This window comes from Callithrix jacchus, chromosome 17 (genome assembly GCF_049354715.1).
Source record: "Callithrix jacchus isolate 240 chromosome 17, calJac240_pri, whole genome shotgun sequence".
NCBI classification, from domain to species: Eukaryota; Metazoa; Chordata; class Mammalia; order Primates; family Cebidae; genus Callithrix; species Callithrix jacchus.
The window spans coordinates 76,075,062-76,097,311 of NC_133518.1; the positions used below are offsets into that span (position 1 = coordinate 76,075,062).

General features: G+C 38.0%; 1 protein-coding gene across 3 annotated transcripts in view; it reads left to right on the top strand.

Moving 5' to 3' along the window:
* Window positions 1-22,250, top strand: part of OXSR1 (oxidative stress responsive kinase 1) — a 98,922-nt gene that overhangs the window by 54,180 nt on the left and 22,492 nt on the right. For all 3 annotated transcript variants that reach the window (XM_078354652.1, XM_002759735.6, XM_035278516.3), the window contains 5 exons: window positions 5,638-5,747; window positions 7,963-8,064; window positions 8,714-8,847; window positions 18,438-18,486; window positions 19,109-19,174. In XM_078354652.1, the coding sequence (XP_078210778.1) occupies window positions 5,638-5,747; window positions 7,963-8,064; window positions 8,714-8,847; window positions 18,438-18,486; window positions 19,109-19,174 (461 nt within the window). The remainder of the gene's footprint in view (window positions 1-5,637; window positions 5,748-7,962; window positions 8,065-8,713; window positions 8,848-18,437; window positions 18,487-19,108; window positions 19,175-22,250) is intronic.

The window sequence follows — 22,250 nt, forward strand, 5'->3', positions numbered from 1 at the left end:
GCAACTTCTACTCATCAAAAGAGGAACAAATGGTTTATTACTATTAACAGAGTAAAAAGGCAAACCACAGAGTAGAGAAGATATTTGCAGCATGAATAATTGTTAAAGGGCTCAAACGTAGAGTATATAAAGAACTCATTGAGGAAAAAGAGTTCTAAAAAGTGGGCAGAAGACTGGCATAGGCACTTCCCAAATGAAGACATCCAAATATAAATGTAGTAAAAGATATTCAACCTTATACTAGTCATTTGTTAAATGCAAAGTAAAATCACATTGTGATAACATGTTAAATTGGTTGGCCTGGCAAAAACATCTGACAGTACTAATTGTTGGCATGGGTGTCAAGCAAGGAATAAATCTCGTTTCTGATGATGGGAATATAAATTGGTACAACCATTTTATTACAGTTGAAGATATATATACTGTAAGTCTTTGGCTCCTAGATGTATAGCCTAGAGAAACTCGTCTGTATGTGTGCCACACTATCCATAATCACTATAAGTTTGAAATAATCCCAGTGCCCTTTATTAGTGACTAGATAAGTAAATTGTGGTTAATTTATATACTGGAATACTTTTTTTTTTACACAGAGTGTCACTCTGTTGCCCAGGCTGGAGTGCAGTGGTGTGGGCAGTCTTGGCTCACTGCACCCTCTGCCTTCCAGGTTCAAGAGATTCTTGGCCTGGCGCGGTGGCTCACGCCTATAATCCCAGCACTTTGGGAGGCTGAGGCGGATGGATCACCAGGTCAAAAGATCGAGACCATCCTGGTCAACAAAGTGAAACATCGTCTCTACTAAAATTAGAAAAATTAGCTGGGCATGGTGGTGTGTGCCTGTAATCCCAGCTACTCGGGAGGCTGAAGCAGAAGAATTGCTTGAACCCAGGAGGCGGAGGTTGTGGTGAGCCGAGATCGCGCCATTGCACTCCAGCCTGGATAACAAGAGTGAAACTCCATCTAAAAAAAAAAGAGATTCTTGTACCTCAGCCTCCTAAGTAGCTGGGATTACAGGCATGTGCCACCCCACTCGACTAATTTTTATATTTGTAGTAGAGACAAGGTTTCTCAATGTTAGCCAGGCTGGTCCTGAACTCCTGGCTTCAAGTGATCCACCCACCTTGGTCTTCCAAAGTACTGGGGTTACAGGTGTGAGCCACCATGTCCAACCTATACTGGAATACTATATAATGATGAAAATGAATAGAACTATAGCTACATATGAAAGCATTAATAAATCATAAAAATATATAGGAGATGGACTGGACATGGGTTTCCTTATCTAGTATGAATGGAACTGTAGCCAGCCACCTGCACAAACCAGGAATTTGGGAAGAACTTTGCTCTCTGTCTCCCTTTTACTCATGTTCAGTCTGTCACCAGGTCTTGCCAACACTTCCTCCTGACTCACTCTTTTATTTTTATTTTTTGTAGTGGTAAAATATACATAACATAAAATTGACTGTCTTAACCATTTTTAAGTGTATGGTTCTGTGGCATTAAATGCATTCCTGTTGTCCAGCTGTCACTGCCATCTGCCTTCAGAACGAGTTCATCTTACTTGACTGAAACTGGACCCACTAAATAGTGATTCCTCATTCCGTCTCTCACCCCAGCTGTGGGTGACCACCATTCTCCTTTCTGTCTCCATGAATTTAACTACTTTAAGCACCTACGTGAACTCCTGCAGCATTTGTCCTTTTGTGATTGACTTTATTGCATTTTGTATAGTGGCTTTAAGGTTCATGTTGTAGTATATGTCAGAATTTCAGTACTTTCAAAAACTGTATAATAATTCCATTGTATTTCTGTGCTGCATTTTGTTTATCCATTCATCCATCAGTGGGCATTTGAATTGCTTCCACCTTTGGCCATTGTGAATAATGCTGCTATGAACATGAGTGTGGAAATATTTGCGTTTCTTGCTTTCATTTCTTTTGGGTATATACCCATAAGTAGAATTGCTGGATCATATTCCATGTTTAAGTTTTTGAGGAATTGATGTATTATTTTTCATAACAGCTGTGCCATTTTACATTCCCACCAAGAGTGTATAGGAATCCCACCAAGAGCACACAGGGATTGAATTTCTCCACATCCTCACCAACACTTGTTAGTTTCTGGGATTTTTTTTTTGTTGTTTTTTTTTCAGGTGGTAGCCATTCTAAGGGATGTAAAGTGGTATCTACCTCATTGTAATTGGATTTGTATTACTCTATTGATTAGTGATGTTGAACATCTTTTCATGTACTTATTGGCCATTTGTATATCTTCTTTGGAGAAATGACTACTTAATTCCTTTGCCCATTTTTAAATTGGAGTGTTTGTGGTTGTTGAATTGTAGGAGTTCTTTACATATTTTGGAATTCAATCCCTTGTCAGATGTATGATTTGCTAAATATATTCTCCCAGTCTGTGGGTTGCCTTTCACTCTGTTGATAGTGACCTTTGATGCACAAAAATTTTTAAATTTTGATTGATCTACTTTTTTTGGTGCCTGGAATTTGCTGTTATGTCTAAGAAATCATCGCTAACTCCAGTGTCATGAAGCTTTGCTCCTGTGTTTTAAGAGTTTTGTAGTTTAGGGGTTTCTAATTTTTTTGCACCTTATTATAGATAGCACTTATTATAATATATTATAATTGCCTGATTCCACCTTCTGTTTTTAGAAGTTGCACAAAAGGCTGGGGGACCTTGTCTTCTTTGATCATTACTTTTTTTCTTTTTTCTTTTTTTTCGAGGTAGAGTTTCGCTCTTGTTGCCCAGGCTGTATTGCAGTGGTACAGTCTCAGCTCACCGCCAAACTTAGCTTCTGGGGTTCTTCTGCCCCAGCCTCCCGAGTAGCTGGGATTACAGGCATGCACCACCACATCTGGCTAATTTTGTATTTTTAGTAGAGAAGGAGTTTCTCCCTGTTGGTCAGGCTGGTCTCGAACTCCTGACCTCAGGTGATCCATCTGTGTCAGCCTCCCAAAGTGCTGGGATTATAGGCGTGAGCCACCATGCCCGGCCTGATCATTACTGTTGATCCTGTCACATAGTAGGTACCAAAGTCCAGCTTGTACTTTAACTGAAACTGTATTAACAAAGGAGCTATGTGATTTTTTTTCACATTGAAGTTACTGTTTCTCTTTATTTGGCAATTTAAAACAAAAGGCAGATGGCATTTTTGCTCTTTGGTTTCTGTTCTTAACTTTATAGTTTGATTGATTATGTTTCCTTGGCATTGTAGCTGTGCAGGTTGTTTAACAAGAATATTTTGGTAAAGTGGATAGTCTCACTTACATTCCTTAGCTAAATGTTTTAACTAGTCTTCAGGGTTCACTTGGAAACAAGCAGAGGTATACTAGCTGAAGATCCAAAAATTCTGGATCATTATTAAGTTCTGCATTTAAAATTCTGCATATTTTAAAGCTACTTGAAGGTTTTCAGTAGGTTTTTAAAAAGTAAAAACTCTTTATAATTGAACCTAAAAAATATGTTGTGTATAAATTGTTTGAGTCTTTATCGTATTTAAGTATTTTAAGGCACGGCTTTCTTTCTAGTTAGTGATAAAAATACCTAGTACTTATTGAGTGTTTAGTATTAAAATATATTACAGGGACTATTTCAAGTATATTATTAATTCATTTAATCCTCAACAACAACCTTGTTGAGTAGCTACTGTTATTGCCTCCTTTTTATAGATGAAGAAATTGTAGCACAAAGATTGAAAATACCTGCCCAAGTTCAGCTGACTAGTGGCAGAGCTGAATGTACTGAACGTACTTTTTCCCCTTTCCAGTGCACTTAAAAATGTTTCCTTTATTATTGTTGTTACAATTGGAACAGCATTTTAAAGTTCTTAGAAATTTGCCAGTTTGAGAGCTTTGAAAACTGTTATTATTATTATTTTAGAGAAAGGGTCTTGCTCTGTCATCTAGGCCAGAGTGCAGTGGGGTGAACGTAGCTCGCTGCAGCCTCCAACTCTTAGGCTCAAGCAGTCCTCCTACCTCAGCTTCCCAAGTAGCTAGGACTGCAGGTGCCCTCCACCATGCGCAGCTAATTTTCTATTTTTTATAGACATGGGGTCTCACATCACTGTGTTTGTTGCCCAGGCTGGTCTCAAACTTTTGGCCTCAACTGCTCTTCATGCCTCAGCTTCCCAAAGTACTGGGATTACAGGAATGAGCCACTGTGCCTAGCCAAAATTATTGTTTTTTTAAATTTTTCATAATTCTAAGTACATTCAGACAAGATTATTGTTTTTTAAACCTGTATTGACTTGTTATTTTTCAGTTGTACCGTATAGACAAGCAATTATTTCAAATAAATTGCTTGAAAGTGGCAGAATTCATAGACTTCTGAATCTGGAATTTTAAAGTTTACCATGCTAAAATTATCCTTCAAACAATCAGTTTGTCCATAATTTATTGTATTTTCAAATTGAAAAAAAAGTATGAAATAGAAATTCTGAAAACAGATAAATTTGAAAATACAATAAATTATGGACAAATATGGGCTCATTTTACTTAATGCAGAGTGTTCTGGAACAGACACAAAAGTGGAATCAGAAAAGGTGTACAAAAGTTGGATATGGTATATAAGAGCCTCACTATATTAGTTAAAGTTCTTTTGGTTGTATTGGAAATTATCACCGGCTGACTTAACAAAGCAGGAATTATTGAAATAAACTAGGAAGTACACAGAATAAAAAAATCAACTGAACAGCTAAGCCTCAGAATGGGCAGGAACCCAGTTGTGCTGGTGACCTTCAGGATGCTGTTAGCATGGCTCAGCTTCATTGACCCTTAGTTTCCTTGTCTGTCCATTCAAGCTTCACATTTCTAGAAGATTTAAGATAGGCCTGCCTTGGATTAAGGTGTCTAACCCTGGCTCAAATCAAGTATGCCCAGGGGTCAAGGTGAGGGAGTACAGATATACACCCAGGGCTAATTACAGAAAAAGAGGGATCCTGAAGAGACAAGCTGTCCTCCGTATTAGTGACTGGTACTTTGGCTTCAGTATTGTGGGATAAAATCTTCGTAGAGAAAATCCTGAGGCTTAGAGAAGTGAACTAAGTTTACCATTGTCATATATCCACTAAGAGGTGAAGGAAGTTAGGATATGTATTAAGAATTATGAACTTTAATTTATTTGGGGCCAAGTTCTTGAGAGCTCTTTGAATACTAAGTTAAAAAGGTTGAATTTCATTCTGTAGGATTTTCTGAGCTGAAAGGGTCATGTCAAAGTGATAATTTAAAAATGAATGAATGAATGAATCTAATAGTGGTATGTAGAATGGATTAGAGCAAGAAGGAAAATCTGAGAACATGAAAACGTGGCGTTGGAGAGGAATGGAGTGAGGCACCTGCTAAACTATGTCTTTTTTGTTGTTTTTGTTTTGTTTTGCAAAGATGAACTCCTGGGCTCAAGCGAGCCTCCTGCCTTGGCCTCCCAAGAGTGTTGGGATAATAGGCGTGAGCCACTTCTCCCAGTCTAAGCTATGTCTTAATTTAGCCAAGAAGTTCAGCAAAAAGATGAGAAACTATCATGCTTCTAATCTTAGATATAGGATGGTGACTACATTTTATTGTTTGCCTATTCATTTATGAGAGTTGATGCACTTTCATACAACCTTGCTGTTGTATTCTGTTTCAGACTTTGGGGTTAGTGCTTTTTTAGCAACTGGTGGTGATATTACCCGAAATAAAGTGAGAAAGACCTTTGTTGGCACCCCTTGTTGGATGGCACCTGAAGTTATGGAACAGGTACTGTGTCTTTTTGTCTGTTTTAAATGGGTTAGGGCTTTGTTATGAAACTGAGAAAACTTAAGTGTTTGCTTTTCTTTGGCATACCAGGTTAGCTTTGGGAAACATGTCCCGGTTTCTTGGTTAGGACTTTAGTCCACCCTTGAAAACAAAATAACAAAAACACTCTAGGACTTTGCAAAGGATATATGAAACTCAGGAATAATATAATCAAGGTTTGTGTTAATTTTATTAGTATAAATTAGTACAATAATTTGTACAAATTAGTACAATAATTTGTACAAATTAGTACAAATTAGACTAATTTTTACATCAAGATTTATTGCTGTGTTTCTCGAAGGACTGGTTGTCTCTATGTTCCCATTTCCCATTTCCCCTTCAAACAGTTGCAGTCTGGTGTCACTCATCCCATTATTTTAAGGAAACTCTGCTACTTCTCAAATCCAGAGCTCATTTCTTACTCCTTATTTAACTTGTCTGATTGGTGATATTTGAAACTGTTGACCATGCCAACTTTATTCACGTTCCTAGCCTCCTTAATGTTGTTTCTTCATTCTTGTCTTGTTTGTCAAGCCATTCCTCTGACTTTGCTGGCTCTCATTCTCCTGAATGACACTGCTTCCCACGACCTTATTCTTGAGCTTTTCTCTTCTCTGACTGCAAATACTCACTAGGTATTCCCATTTGTGCTTCTTATTAATGATTTCTAAATTATGTCCAGTTTTTTTTCCCCAAAACCTCCATATAGGTATTGCTAGTTCTTAATAAATGCTTCACATAAATGCCTTATAGATACATCAAACTCAGTATGCTTTGAACTAAATTCATTTTGACTCTGTTTTAATCACCTGCATTCACCCTGTTGGTGAGGGAAGGATTCCCACTGTAAAGTTATGGGAATGGCTGAACGTACAGCACCTGACACTGGACAGACGAGATTGATAGCTGTCTCATAGTCACATATACTCACAGCCTGGGGAGGAGGACACTTGCATGCCATGCTGGACCAGTGGGGTTGCACTCAGTAGCAGAATGAATGAGAAGGGGCTTTGGAGACGGGGTTTGTAGTACCAGCAGAGTGTGATGACCCTTGGTTTCCTTGAGAAGATATGATTGACTGACAGGGAGCTGAAACTTGCTTCTCAGGGCCAAGCAGGAACTGTACCTGGTCATTTGCTAAGGAGGATTGTCGGGCTAGGAGACATTATCTGCAAGAGCAGAGTGGGGAGGGGGCCTTAGGTCACTAAAGGCCCTTCAGTTTTACCAGAGGACAAGGCAGCACATACTATTGATCCTTACTTTTAGGTCTTTTTTGTGGAGGTGGAGTCTCACCATGTTGCCCAGGCTGGTCTTGAACTCCTGGTTTTAAGCCCACACTACACACTCCCCAAACCTATTTCTCCTATATTGCTTAGGATAGAAAATTAAAATTTATAGCCATATAATTTGCTGGTGACAGTAGAGAAATTTGGCAACATATTCACTCTAAAAAGTTTAAAAGTATTCACAATCTTTGTAACCTTTTCATTGTGGAAATTAAGGTGCCATAATGTAGATCCTTTGGAAAACAAAAAAGCCACCCCACTACAAAACATTTTGTTTTAGTTTTTTCCAGTATTTTACTGTTTGTAAAAGTTTCAGGACTCATGAGCAATTTTTTTTCTTCATGTTTTATCACAAATGTTTCTTACATGTTCATATAGTATTAGTAAATACTGCTTTTAGCTGACTGATTTTTTTAATATACCATACTTAACAGTTTCTTCACTGTTGGGGAACATACACGTTGTGTCTTTATTTTTTACTGGTTTAATGCTTATGAACACTTTCATTGTTCTTGGTACACATTAGAAACTAGCCTTTTTGTTTATTTTTAGAGACAGTCTTGCTCTCTCGCTCACTCTGGAGTACAGTGGTGCCATCATGGCTCATTGCAGCCTTCAACTTCTCAGCTTGAGCTAGCCTCCCAAGTAGCTGGACTGCAGGTGGACATCATCACTCCTAGCTAATTAAAAAACATTTTTATGGAGATGGGTCTCACCATGTTGCCCAAGCTGGTCTTGAACTCCTGGCTTCAAGCCCACCTAATCCTCCCACCTCAGCCTCTCACAGTGCTAGGATTGCAGGCATGAGCCACTGCGCCTGGCCTCACAACCTAACCTTTAAAAGTCCTTTTATGCTGTTAAAAAATAATCATGCAAATCTGTTCTTGCAGGTCCGAGGTTATGATTTCAAAGCTGATATTTGGAGTTTTGGAATTACAGCAATTGAATTGGCCACAGGGGCAGCTCCTTATCATAAATATCCACCAATGAAGGTGAGGTTCATATTCTAAATACTACCCCAGCTCAAGTCCCAATTCCTTTTCACAACCATTTGCCAGTCTTTTATTTTTTTTTATTGTGGCAAAATACACATATCATAAAATTGACCATCATCTTTGACCATTTTGAGTGTATAGTGCAGTGGTATTAAATGCATTCATAATGCTGTGCAGTTATCACTACCATCTGTATCCAAACTTTTCATTTGAAAACTGGAACTCTGTACCCATTAAATAGTAACTCTTGATTGCCGCTCTTTCTCAGCCCCTTGTTTGTCTCTATGATTTGACTGCTCTCAATACCTCATATAAGTGGAATCACACAGTGTTTGTCTTTACATGACTAGTATTTCACTTAGCATAATGTCCCCAGAGTTCATCCATGTTGTAGTATATTGCAGAATTTTCTTGCTTTTTAGTGCTGAATAATATTCCATTGTGTGCATGTATTGAGAAGCTAACCATCTACAGCATGTTATTTATGTGAAATACACATAAAAATTCTGAGTTTTAAACAATTGATTTAGATAGAAAATAAAATGTTATATGTTGGTATGGGGTGCCTATATTGAAAAATCTTGACCACAATAGGTAAACTTTACTGAGCCATCACAAGTTTATAGTATACTGAAAATTCTTACAGGTTTTAATGCTGACACTGCAGAATGATCCCCCTTCTTTGGAAACTGGTGTTCAAGATAAAGAAATGCTGAAAAAATACGGAAAATCATTTAGAAAAATGATTTCATTGTGCCTTCAAAAAGATCCAGAAAAAAGGTAAAATATGAGAAAAAGTTTACTTTTCTCTCTAATAAGTAAAACATTGTGAAGAAGTCTAAGAATCACACACATGTATGTAGAGGAAATTATTTGTACATATTCAAATGAACTAAATATAAACCCTAAGAAAGTATGTAGAGATTGGAAATGATTTCTGCCCTCTTTGTAGCATACAGTGTACCCTAAATAGTTCAGCCTTTTCCTGATTAATTCCTTATAAAGTTGTACATTGTGAATTCTGTATTAATAAATGCCAAGTTAGTTGAGAAGTTTGTTTTCAATTTGCATTTAAAATTTATAAATGGATGCCTTAATGCCATTTACAGTATGAATAAAGGAAAGGCACATAGAAAATTTATATTTAGTGTCAAATAATCATATTTATTTCCATGTTAGAAAAGGATTTTAGTAAGTGGACCAGAAATTCAGATAGTTTCCTTATCAATATGAGACAGATTGAATGGTAAGTAAGCAAATACATAAGAACATCTAATGTGTGTAGCTTCATGAATGAAACATAATCGTAGCGTGTTGGGCACAACCTTTTATTTTTAAGGTCACCTGGTACTTAGTTATAGGGGTAGGACTTTAATCTCAAAGTCCTGATTTCTAATTTAGGGCTCTTTTTCCTCTGAATCTTATTTGTCTGTTTTACATATGTATTCTACTCAGCTTCTAAGCACTGAGTTCTTTAATATCTGTTTCTCTAAAGATCATTAAGAGGGAAAGACTGATGTTGTTGATCACATCTGTAGCATATGTAATAAGGCTTCAGAATTTATTGTTGGAAATGTTGGAAAGGGCCAGAAAAACAGGTAGCAAAATTTATAGCTGTGTTTTTATAATTTTTTTTTCTGTTTGGGAGTAAACGGTTAAAAAAAGACAGGGAACACTTTCTTTTACAAAATTAGTTGATTAAAGAAACAAAATTCTCTTGTTACAAGTAACTAGAAATGCCAGATAAAAATCTATGCAACTTAAAGATTCTCAGATGCCAAAAATAATGAGGAAAGCCTTAAATTAAAGAAGAAATAATTGTGAACAAATCCTGTGGCTGTCTTCAGTGGGTCACTATTCATTCTGATAACTTACTCACTTGGATTTGTAACTCCCATGTGAAGACTGGAGTTGAGATCTTAGGCCCATCCTGTAGGGAGTTTGAACTGAGATTCTTCTTAAAAGTAAGAACTTCAGATGTCTGTATCCTTAGTAAAAGGATAGACAAGAATGAAAACTGTCAGTCATCAGTAACAGACAACAAAATCTCTCCTGAATAATCAAGCCCTTCAACTTGGACATTCTACAGGTTTAGAGTCTATATACTACCTATACTGTCTAGGACCCACAGGATTAGAAAGTTAAAAAAACAAGTCACTTTTATTTTTGACAGAAGTAGTCACAGAGCTGCACTGGAAAAACACTTAAACTCTAGCTCCCATTGGATTCCTGAACATAGTGCCCCACTGAAGATAAGGTCACAATCCAAAATTAAGAAACATGCAGTGAAACAATACATTATGAACTAGTTAGCAGACACAAGCAGAAGGATTAGTGCCCCAAGAGATTTAGGTAATAGAGTGATAATCTGAAAAGATATAAAATTAAGTATATTGAAAATAATTAAAATCATAAGAGAAGAAATCAAAACCACAAGAAGAGACTGTGACTATGACAAAAGAACTAAATAGCAATGCCGGAAATGAAAAATACAATAATTAATGTTTAAAACTTTATGAGCATGAACTGGACTTACTGACTCACTTTTGGCGAGAAGAGTATGAAAAGGAAAAATAGCAACTTTTAATGCACCTCCTCTACCAAATGACCAAGGTTAACATCACTATTAATAAGACATTGATAAGACTGATGTACCTCTTGGCAGTGCAACAAGATGAGCACATAACCAGTGAGGTATTCTTCCTCCAAATCTGTAACTTCAGTCTAGAGTGAGAAAACATCAGACAAACCCAATTGAGGACTATGCAGCAAAATACCTGACCAGCACTCTTCAAAACTGTCAAGGAGAAGAAACTAAGAAACTGTTGCAGATTGGAGGAAATTAAGATGACATGAAGACTGAATGCAACAGACTGTCCTTGTACTAAATCCGGGCACAGAAAAGACATTAGTGGGAAAACTGGAGAAATTGAATAAATCTGTAGTTTAGTTAATAGTATTATTATTATTATTTTTTTGAGATGGAGTTTCACTCTTGTTACCCAGGCTGGAGTGCAATGGCACGATCTTGGCTCACCGCAACCTCCGCCTCCTGGGTTCAGGCAATTCTCCTGCCTCAGCCTCCTGAGTAGCTGGGATTACAGGCAAACGCCACCATGCCCAGCTAATTTTTTGTAGTTTTTAGCAGAGACGGGGTTTCACCATGTTGACCAGGATGGTCTTGATCTCTTGACCTCGTGATCCACCTGCCTCGGCCTCCTGAAGTGCTGGAATTACAGGCGTGAGCCACTGCGCCCGGCCTTAGTTAATAGTATTGAACTAATGTTGATATGTTAGTCTGTTTCCTTATTATACTATGGTTATGTAAAAGGTTAACAATAGCACAAAGTGGTGAAGGGCATATGGGAACACTGAACTAGCTTTGCAGCTCTTCTGTAAGTCTAAAATTGTAAAAGTTTTTTTTTTAAAGTAAAAACCTGGAAGGTATAGAAAATCTATTCCAGTTTGTAAACCAAAATTAAATTTTGTTTAGAACATTGCTAAGTTAAAATAACACACACAGTGGACTGGTTAAACGAAACAACCAATGAAACAAAAAAAGAAATTATTTACTCATCAAGTACCAGGCACTGTGGTAAACACTTAACATATATCATTTAATTCTCACAGTAATCCTTTGAGGATAGCACTATTATTTTCTTTATTTTACAAATGAAGAAACTGAATCACAGAGAGGTTGAGTAACCTTCTCCAAAGTCACGCAGCTAATAAATGATGGAGTCAGAATTCCAACCCATGCAATTGGACTAGAATGCCCATTTAAATCAGACTACACTATACTGAGGAAATTACTCAGAATGTAGCACAGGAAGATCAAAGAGGGAAATAGGAAAAAAAGATTAACATTTGGAGGGTAGAATGAGACGGTTCAGTATGTTTGTGTGTATGTACACACACACACACACACACACCCCTACATATACGTACATATACATATATGTAAACTTATCAAGAGAGACTAGAGAGAATGTAGAATAAGCAATATTTAAAGAAATAATGGCTGAGAATTTTCCAGAGTTGACGAAAGGCCTATATTCTCAGAGTAAAGAACTATCCCCTCAGAATTCCAGTCCCCCTTCTTCTACTTATACATGTTGTTGTGAAACGACTGGACACAAAGCAAAGACAAACTCCTAAATGCAACCTCTAGGAACAGATTACCTACTGAGGATTAGCAGGTTGACAGCCACAATAACACAACAGTTGAGGCCAGCATTTAGTGAAATGCTCAGAGAAGATGCAGTCATGTGTTACTTAATGATGGGGATACATGCTGTGATACATGTATGAGGCAGTTTTGTCATTGTGTGAACATGATGGAGTGTACTTACAGAAACCTTGATGGTACAGCCTACTGCGTGCCTAGGCTGTTTAGTGTAGCCTGTTGCTCTGACTGCTGTCAGATGCACAGTATGTTTTTGGCCAAAGCATTAAGAGGCTCATGACTGTCCCTTTAACTCAGAGTTCTCCAGCTAGTCAAGCTATCATTCAAGAATAAGCATGAAATTATTTTGCACACAGAAATTGAGTTTTCCAGTTACGTTGTATAACTTACAGAACCCATACGTTGTACTTTAGAAAGAAGGAAATGAAGTCATATGAAAGGAATGAATAATACGCAGTGTTGAGCAATCACATTGTTGAACATACTGAAATCTTGAGTGAACGGGAAAATAAGAATGATAACGTAGAATTTCAGTTCTCATAGCACTTTCACATTTCTTCAGTTTCTTAAGCTTTATAATAATCATCTCAGATGCTGGTTCTTAAACTTGAATGCATATTGGAATTACCTGGGGGGTTTTAAAAATTACTAAAGCCAATTAAAGATTCTGCTTTATTTTATTATTTTTAAAATTGTCCTTTAGGTTCTGGGATACATGTGCAGAATGTGCAGGTTTGTTACATAGGTATACACTTACAGGGGGTTTGTTGCACCCATCAACCTTTCATCTACGTTAGGTATTTCTCCTAATGCTGTCCCTCCCCTAGACCCCTACCCACTGACAGGCCCTGGTAATGTTCCCCTCCCTGTGTCCATGTGTTCTTACTGTTCAGCTCCCATTTATGAGTGAGAACATGCAGTGTTTGGTTTTCTGTTCCTGTGTTAGTTTGCTGAGAATGATGGTTTCCAACTTCATCCATGTCCCTGCAAAGGCCATGAATTCATCTTGTTACTAGCTGCATAGTATTTCATGATGTATATATGCCTCGTTTTCTTATCATTGCTGGGCATTTGGGTTGGTTTCAAGTCTTTGCTGTTGTGAACAGTGCTGCAGTGAACATACGTGTGCATGTGTTTTTATAGTAGAGTGATTTATAATCCTTTGGGTATATACCCAGTAATGGGATTGCTGGGTCAAATGGTATTTCTGATTCTAGATCCTTGAGGAATCACCACACTGTCTTTCACAGTGGTTTAACTAATTTACACTCCCACCAATAGGGTAAAAGCATTCCTATTTCTCCACATCCTCTCCAGCATCTGTTGTTTCCTGACTTTTTAATGACCACCATTCTAACTAGCATGAGATGGTATCTCATTGTGGTTTTGATTTGCATTTCTCTAATGACCAGTGGTGATGAGCTTTTTTTCATATTTTTTGGCCACATAAATGTCTTCTTTTGAGAAGTGTCTGTTCATATCCCTTGCCCACTTTTTGATGGGGTTGTTTTTTTCTTGTAAATTTTTTTAAGTTCTTTGTAGATTCTGGATATTAGCCCTTTGTCAGATGGATAGATTGCAAAAATGTTCTCCCATTCTGTAGGTTGCCTTTTCACTCTGATAGTAGTTTATTTTGTTGTGCAGAAGCTCTTAAGTTTAATTAGATCCCATTTGTCAATTTTGGCTTTTGCTGCCATTGCTTTTGATGTATTAGTCATGAAGTCTTTGCCCATGACTATGTTCTGAATGGTATTGCCTAGGCCTTCTTTTAGGGTTTTTATGGTTTTAGGTCTTACATTTAAGTCTTTAATCCATCTTGAGTTAATTTTCATATAAGGTGTAAGGAAGGGGTCCAGTTTCCATTTTCTGCATATGCCTAGCCAGTTTTCCCAACGCCATTTATTAAATAAGAAATCCTTTCCCCATTGCTTGTTTTTGTCAGATTTGACAAAGATCAGATGGTTATAGATGTATAGTGTTATTTCTGAGGCTTCGGTTCTGTTTCATTGGTCTATAAGTCTGTTTTGGTATCAGTACCATGTTGTTTTAGTTACTATAGCCTTGTAGTATAGTTTGAAGTCAGGTGGCCTGATGCTTCCAGCTTTGCTATTTTTGCTTAGGGATTGTCTTGGCTACATAGGCTCTTTTTTGGTTTCATGTAATATTTAAAGTAGTTTTTTCTAATTCTGTGAAGAAAGTCAGTGGTAGCTTGATGGGGACAGCATTGAACCTATAAATTACTTGGGACGCTATGGCCATTTTCACGATATTGATTATTCCTATCCATGAGCATGGAATGTTATGTTTGTGTCCTCTCTTACTTCCTTGAACAGTGGTTTGTAGTTCTCCTTGAAGAGGTCCTTCACATCCCTTTTAAGTGGTATTCCTTGGTGGTTTTATTCTCTTTGTAGCAATTGTGAATGGGAGTTCACTCATGATTTGGCTGTTTGTCTGTTACTGGTGTAAAGGAATGCTTGTGATTTTCTAATTTGAGACTTCGCTAAAGTTTATATCAGCTTAAGGAGATTTTGGGCTGAGACAATGGGGTTTTCTAAATATACAATCATGTCATCTGCAAACAGAGACAATTTGACTTCCTCTTTTCCTATTTGAATACCTTTTATTTCTTCCTCTTGCCTGATTATCCTGGCCAGAACTTCCAATACTATGTTGAATGGAAGTGGTGAGAGAAGGCATCCTTGTCTTGTGCCGGTTTTCAAAGGGAATGCTTCCAGCTTTTGCCTATTCAGTATTGGCTGTGGGTTTGTCATAAATAGCTCTTATTATTTTGAGATACATTCCATCAATACCTAGTTTATTGAGAGTTTTTAGCATGAAGGGGTGTTTAATTTTATCGAAGGCCTTTTCTGCATCTGAGATAGTGATGTGATTTTTGTCATTGGTTCTGTTTATGTGATGGATTATGTTTATTGATTTGCATATGTTGAACCAGCCTTACGCCCTAGGGATGAAGCCAACTTGATCTTGATGGACAAGCTTGTTGATGTGCTGCTGATTTGGTTTGCCAGTATTTTATTGAGGATTTTTGCATTCATATTATCAGGGATATTGGCCTGAAATTTTCTTTTTTTTGTTGTGTTTCTGCCAGGTTTTAATATCAGGATGATGCTGTCCTCATAAAATGAGTTAGGGAGGATTCCTTCTTTTTCTGTTGTTTCTGTTGTTTGGAATAGTTTCAGAAGGAGTGGTACCAGCTCGTCTTTGTACCTCTGGTAGAATTTGGCTGTGAATCTGTCTGGTTCTGGCCTTTTTTTGGTTGGTAGTGTATTAATTACTGCCTCAATTTCAGAACTTGAAGTTGGTCTGTTGAGGGATTTGACTTCTTTCTGGTTTAGTCTTGGGAGGGTGTATGTGTCCAGAAATTTATCCCCATTTCTTCTAGATTTTCTAGTTTATTTGTCTAGAGGTGTTGATAGTATTCTCTGATGGTAGTTTGTATTTCTGTGGGATCAGTGGTGATATCCCCTTTATCTTTTTTTATTGTGTCTATTTGATTCTTCTCTCTTTTCTTTATTATTCTGGCTAGTGGTCTGTCTGTTTTGTTAATCTTTTCAAAAAACCAGCTCCTGGATTCATTGATGTTTTTGAAGGGTCTTTTGTGTCTCTATCTCCTTCAGTTTTGTCGCCCAGGCTAGAGTGCAATGGCACAATCTTGGCTCACTGCAACCGCCACCTCCCAGTTCAAGTGATTCTCTTGCCTCAACCTCCTGAGTAGCTGAGACTATAGATGTGCACTTCCACTTCTGGCTTATTTTTGTATTTTTAGTAGAGATGGGGTTTTGCCATGTTGGCCAGGCTGATCTTGAGCTCCTGACCTCTGGTGATTCACCTGCCTTAGCCTCCTAAGTACTGGGATTACAGGCATCAGCCACCATGCCTGGCCTTCAACATTCTTAAAGTAAAGAATTTTTAACTCAGAATTTCATATCCAGCCAAACTAAGCTTCATAAGCAAAGGAGAAATAAAATCCTTTACAGACAAGCAAATGCTGAGAGATTTTATCACCACCAGGCCCGCCTTACAAGAGCTCCTGAAGGAAGCACTAAATATTGAAAGAAAAAACCAGTACCAGCCACCACAAAAACATACCAGATTATAAAGATCATTGACACTATGAAGAAACTGCATCAACTGATGGGCAAAATAACTAGCTAGCATCATAATGACAGGATCAAATTCACACGTTAACAATCTTAACCTTAAATGTAAGTGGGCTAAATGCCCAAATTAAAAGACACAGACTGGCAAATTGGATAAAGGGTCAAGACTAATCTGTGTGCTGTATTCAGGAGACCCATCTCATGTGCAAATACACACATAGGCTCAAAATAAAGAGATGAAGGAAGACTTATCAAGCAAATGGAAAGCAGAAAACAAAACAAAACAAAAAAAACGGACTGTAATTCTAGTCTCTGATAAAACAGACTTTAAACCAACAAAGATCAAAAAAGACAAAGAAAGGCATTACATAATGGTAAGGGATCAATGCAATAAGAAGAGCTAACTGTCTTGGAGATTTTGCTTTAATTGGTATGAGGTACAGCCTGGTCATTGTTTTTCCCCCCGAGATGGAGTCTTGCTCTGTCACCCAGGCTGGAGTGAGATGGAGTCTTGCTCTGTCACCCAGGCTGGAGTGAGATGGAGTCTTGCTCTGTCACCCAGGCTGGAGTGAGATGGAGTCTTGCTCTGTCACCCAGGCTGGAGTGAGATGGAGTCTTGCTCTGTCACCCAGGCTGGAGTGAGATGGAGTCTTGCTCTGTCACCCAGGCTGGAGTGAGATGGAGTCTTGCTCTGTCACCCAGGCTGGAGTGAGATGGAGTCTTGCTCTGTCACCCAGGCTGGAGTGAGATGGAGTCTTGCTCTGTCACCCAGGCTGGAGTGAGATGGAGTCTTGCTCTGTCACCCAGGCTGGAGTGAGATGGAGTCTTGCTCTGTCACCCAGGCTGGAGTGAGATGGAGTCTTGCTCTGTCACCCAGGCTGGAGTGAGATGGAGTCTTGCTCTGTCACCCAGGCTGGAGTGAGATGGAGTCTTGCTCTGTCACCCAGGCTGGAGTGAGATGGAGTCTTGCTCTGTCACCCAGGCTGGAGTGAGATGGAGTCTTGCTCTGTCACCCAGGCTGGAGTGCAGTGGCACAGTCTTATTTTGCTGCAGCCTCCAGGACCTGGAGTCAGGTGATTCTGCTGTCTCAGCCTCCCAAGTCGCTGGGACTTCAGGTGTGTGCCACCATGCCTGGCTAATTTTTGTATTTTTTTTTTAGTAGAGACAGATTTCACCATATTGGCCAGGCTGGTCTTGAACTCCTGACCGTGTGAGCCACTGCGCCCAGATGGTCTTTGGGGTTTTTACATTCTTCCCAGATAGTTTAATGAACTGCAGTGTTTAAGAACTGCTCTTAGGGGCTTGGCTAAGTAATACTGAACCTTAGAGAGGTTGTGCTTTGCTCAGGATCATATGGTAGGTGTGTGGCAAAATGAGGTCCAGTCTCTTAAATATTAAATTCTTTATTCTGAATGACACTCTTAAGGTTGTAAAATTGACAGTCATGTCTTTACTCAAAAGGAAATAAAACCATGAAGAGAAGAGTTAAACACTGAGTTTTGTTAAATTTGGGGAATATACTTTACTTTTAGAATTTTCATTTTTAAAGGGAGATTGTGAAATCTATTTTTAAGGATCTGTGGTTACCTAATTTGAAGGCGGGCAGGCTACCATGTGTCAAGAAGTGGAGGTCTTGATCTGATCCATTTCTTCTTTGCATGTTTAAGTATGTTTTTATGCCTTGCTGAAAATGTTAGATAGAGATTGTCTAGCTTACTTATTGGGAAATAATATTAAATGAATAACATTGGTTATTATTAAATAACAAATGTATTAGACTTCATTAAGAAATCGTGCTTCCAGAAGAAACATTTCACTAACGATTTTCTCAAAGAATCTACAGTAATTACTATCAGAATATTTGTTTTGAGTTTTTTTATTTTATTGAATGTCTTATACCAAGTTTATTCTATTTTTGGTTTTTAGCAGTTTAAGGAAAGTAGAGTATACTGAGTTTTTATTTTACTGTTGAAAAAATTTTTTTTCTCATTTTTAATGATGAAATCTCACATTATACTTGAATTAACTGTAAAAACTTTTCTTCCTTCCCTCCCTGGTTTTAGACCAACAGCAGCAGAACTGTTAAGGCACAAATTTTTCCAGAAAGCAAAGGTAGGAAATCCCAGCTTTTGATTATGTGTGTTCATAGGATGCTCCTCAGTTACTCAGATTATGTTCACTGCTCAGAGCTGCATGGTTATGTTTGGAAAAATGATGGTAGATAAAATAATTGCAGAAAGCACTATGTATACCATCTTTGGTAATTAAGATAATTCAGAATTTAGTAAATCCATTTTTAAATATTAGGTTCAACTAATCATAGGAACAGTGATTATTTTGCCATTATAAATATAACTTGTGAAAAAGAATGAACTCTGATTTTAATTAAGGTTTGCTACTGAATTTGTAAACATCTCATTTCCTAGAGATAGCAGGGGGTGGGGTGTTACTATAGTTGGAAATGGAGGACCATGATCTCAAAAGAACATATAGTATAGCAGACTTTTTGTAGGCAATGGTTCATACAGTGTACTACATCTTAATTTTGTCTCAATTTATGAAATTGTGGTAATAATGTACTAAAGGGGCTTCAGAGTAAAATAGTGAAGGTTTTTCTCATACTTCATTACAGACCTGTTACTCTATCACATTTTGATTATGGTGAACATTTTTGTGGGGTTTGTTCGGTTCCATAAAAACTTATAAGAACAAAATACTTACTTTTCCTCTCCAGAATAAAGAATTTCTTCAAGAAAAAATATTGCAGAGAGCACCAACCATTTCTGAAAGAGCAAAAAAGGTAAATCGGAATTTAACTCAGTTTTCCTGAAAAATTACTTAGAGTAGATTTACTTTATTTTTGCATTTTAAAAATGTGTTAAGTAATACATTGTTAACAGTATGTGAGTGTTACTGGTTTTCTTTCAGTCCTTTCTAAAACATTTTTTGATACATTCATTCAGCAGATATCTTTGGTCTATTGTATGCCTTGGTATTACTCTGCTATCTATTAAGATGAAAAGGTATGCTAGAAATTAATTGGTAAATCAATCATAAACTCTGTTTGATAATTGTTTCCAGCTACCAGAGTGAGCTGTGATTTTATGTAGCATTTATAGCTTTGACCGTAAGTCACAGTACCCTTTTGTAACTCCAAATTTTCTGTTACTTTTACTGAAAGACTGAAAGAACCTTATTATGCATATGTAATTTCTAAGAGGTTAGGTCATAATGTGAGTATAGAGAATGCTTTAATATCTCAGTTTGGGCAGAATATATTAATTTTCCTGTCCATGATACTTTTATGAACCTCAGTGAGAGCAAGGAGAAGAAAATCCTCCCTTTTCCCCTCTCTCACTTCCCCACTCAAGCAGACTTATCCAATGTGAAGGAAAGGAGGCAGCTTGGGCTTCTGCTGATGATAGACCTGAAGAAGGTAAAGGTCTTATTTATACCTTATATAATATAGGCCTGTCCAAGACGTTAGAAGAATTATACTAGCAGTGACTTACTCTCTTCCATAGATCTCACTGCTTGGAAATTTTGATATTATTCCAATAATTTGATACAATAAAGAACCAGAAAAAAATATTACATACTTGGAAATGATATTCTTAATAAGCACTGGTAGAATAGTCAACCTGTCTCTCTAATTTAGAGATACACCTTTTTTAGTGGCTGTAATTCATTGTTACATATCAGAATCAGTTGGGGACTTAAGAAACATAAACAGTGTCATCCAAAACCAATCAAAGTCATGTCTCTAGGGGGTGAGACCTGGAAGATTATCCTTATGGATAGCCACTAGGCTAAAATCTCACTTGACTAATTCCTTCACTTTCTGTCAAGTCTATTCAAATGGCCCTTCCTCAGAATAATATTCTCTGATTACTAAAATAATACCCTCCCATGACTCTCTGTCCTTTTATCCTACTTATCACCATCTGACGTTTTACAGTCTTTCTGTACCATTAGAATAAAACCTTAATGAGAACAGGGACTTTTTTTCATTGCCATATCTTCAGTGTGCCTAGAATAGTTCCTGACACACAGGACATTCTTAAATAATATATATCTTAAAATTTCTATGCTTATTATTGTTTATAATAAATCCCACCTGAGAGACATCTTGATTTAGTATCTGAAATCTGATTAATTTAAGAAGAGTAGGTTGAGCGCGGTGGCCCACACCTATAATCCCAGCACTTTGGGAGGCCAGGGCAGATGGATCACTTGAGGCCAGGAGTTCAAGACCAGCCTGGACAACATGGTGAAACCTCATCTCTACTAAAAATACAAAAATTAGCTGGGTGTGGTGGCACATGCCTGTAATCCCAGCTACTCGGGAGGCTGAGGCATGAGAATAACTTGAACCCGGAAGAGGGAGGTTGCAGTGAGCCGAGATTGTGCCACTGTACTCTAGCCTGGGCAACAGAGCGAGACTCTCTCAAAAAAAAAAAAAAGAGTGAGCCTTAGGCTGGGAATGTGGTGACTCATGCTTGTAATACCAGCACCTCTGGGAGGCTGAGGTGGGAGGATAGCTTGAATCCAGGAGTTCAAGGCCAGCCTGAACAGCATAGTGGGACCCCATATCTACAAAAAGAATTTAAAAATTAATGAGGTGTGGTGGCATACACATCTAGTCTCATCTTCTTAGGATGTTGAGGTGGGAGGATCGCTTGAGAGGGTGAAGCTACAGTGAACTGTGATCATACCATTGCACTCCAGCCTTGGTGAATACCTACATTTGTTTCCACCTTCCTGCCAAAAATAATCTACTAAGAGAATTGTTAAGAGAATTAAAAAGGAGACCAGGCACGGTGGCTCATGCCTGTAATCCCAGAACTTTGGGAGGCCGAGGTGGACGGATTGCTTGAGCTCAGGAGTTCAAGACTAGCTTGAGCAACATGGCATACTCTGTCTCTACTAAAAATACAAAAAATTAGCCGGGCGTGGTGGTGTGTACCTGTGGTCCCAGCTACTCAAGAGGCTGAGGTGGGAGGACTGTTTGAGCCTGGGGAGTAGAGATTTCAATGAGCCAAGATCATGCCACTGCACTCCAGCCTAGGTGACAGAGCGAGAGACTCCATCTCAAAAAGAAAAGAAAAAAAAGAGAATGAAAAGAAAAGAAATGAAACCCCTAGTGGACAAAAATGGGAGAAGTGAAAGCTACAACCAAATTTTCAGAACTGTGATGCTCACAAGTTAGTGGTAAGGGACTTGGCAAATCAGAGGACTATAACTGCCAAGCTAGTATTAAGAAAAGCTTAGAAGCTACCTTAAGCAATAGAACCCCAAAAGATAAGGGGATTAACAGTGCCAGTTTCCTCCACAAGGGAGAGTGAAAGTAAGGCTAAAAACTGGAGGATTGGTTGAAAGTCTTAGAGACTCTGGTTTCCCTCCCTCACTCCATGTTGTACTCCAAGAGATGGAGGTTTATCCTGCAGAATGGTAAAAGGAATGGTGTCTGAACTGAAGGACACAAGGCACAGTTAAAGATGGGAATAACTTACTGAAAAAGGGCTTTTAAGTAATTGTTTACACACTGAATGTTAAGAATCTCTATTCATATTACTTCATTCACCTCCCGGAGCATAAACATTAAGGCTTATTACCCCCTAGACAAGACACTGGAAAATCCTTATCTGATCAGTCTGACTAACCCAAGAGGAAAACAAAAATACTGACATTGGAGTGGGAAGTGCCCAGATCATACTCCAATGAAGCAAACTCCACTCACCTAAAAGCTCAGTGCTTCCAATCAGTGTTTTAGTTCCTTGCTTTTAAATATGAGCATAGATCTAGGATCACAGGATACCTGAGGAAAACCTCTTAATGTGAAAGATAGAGGACAAAATAGAAGAAAAAAAAGAAAC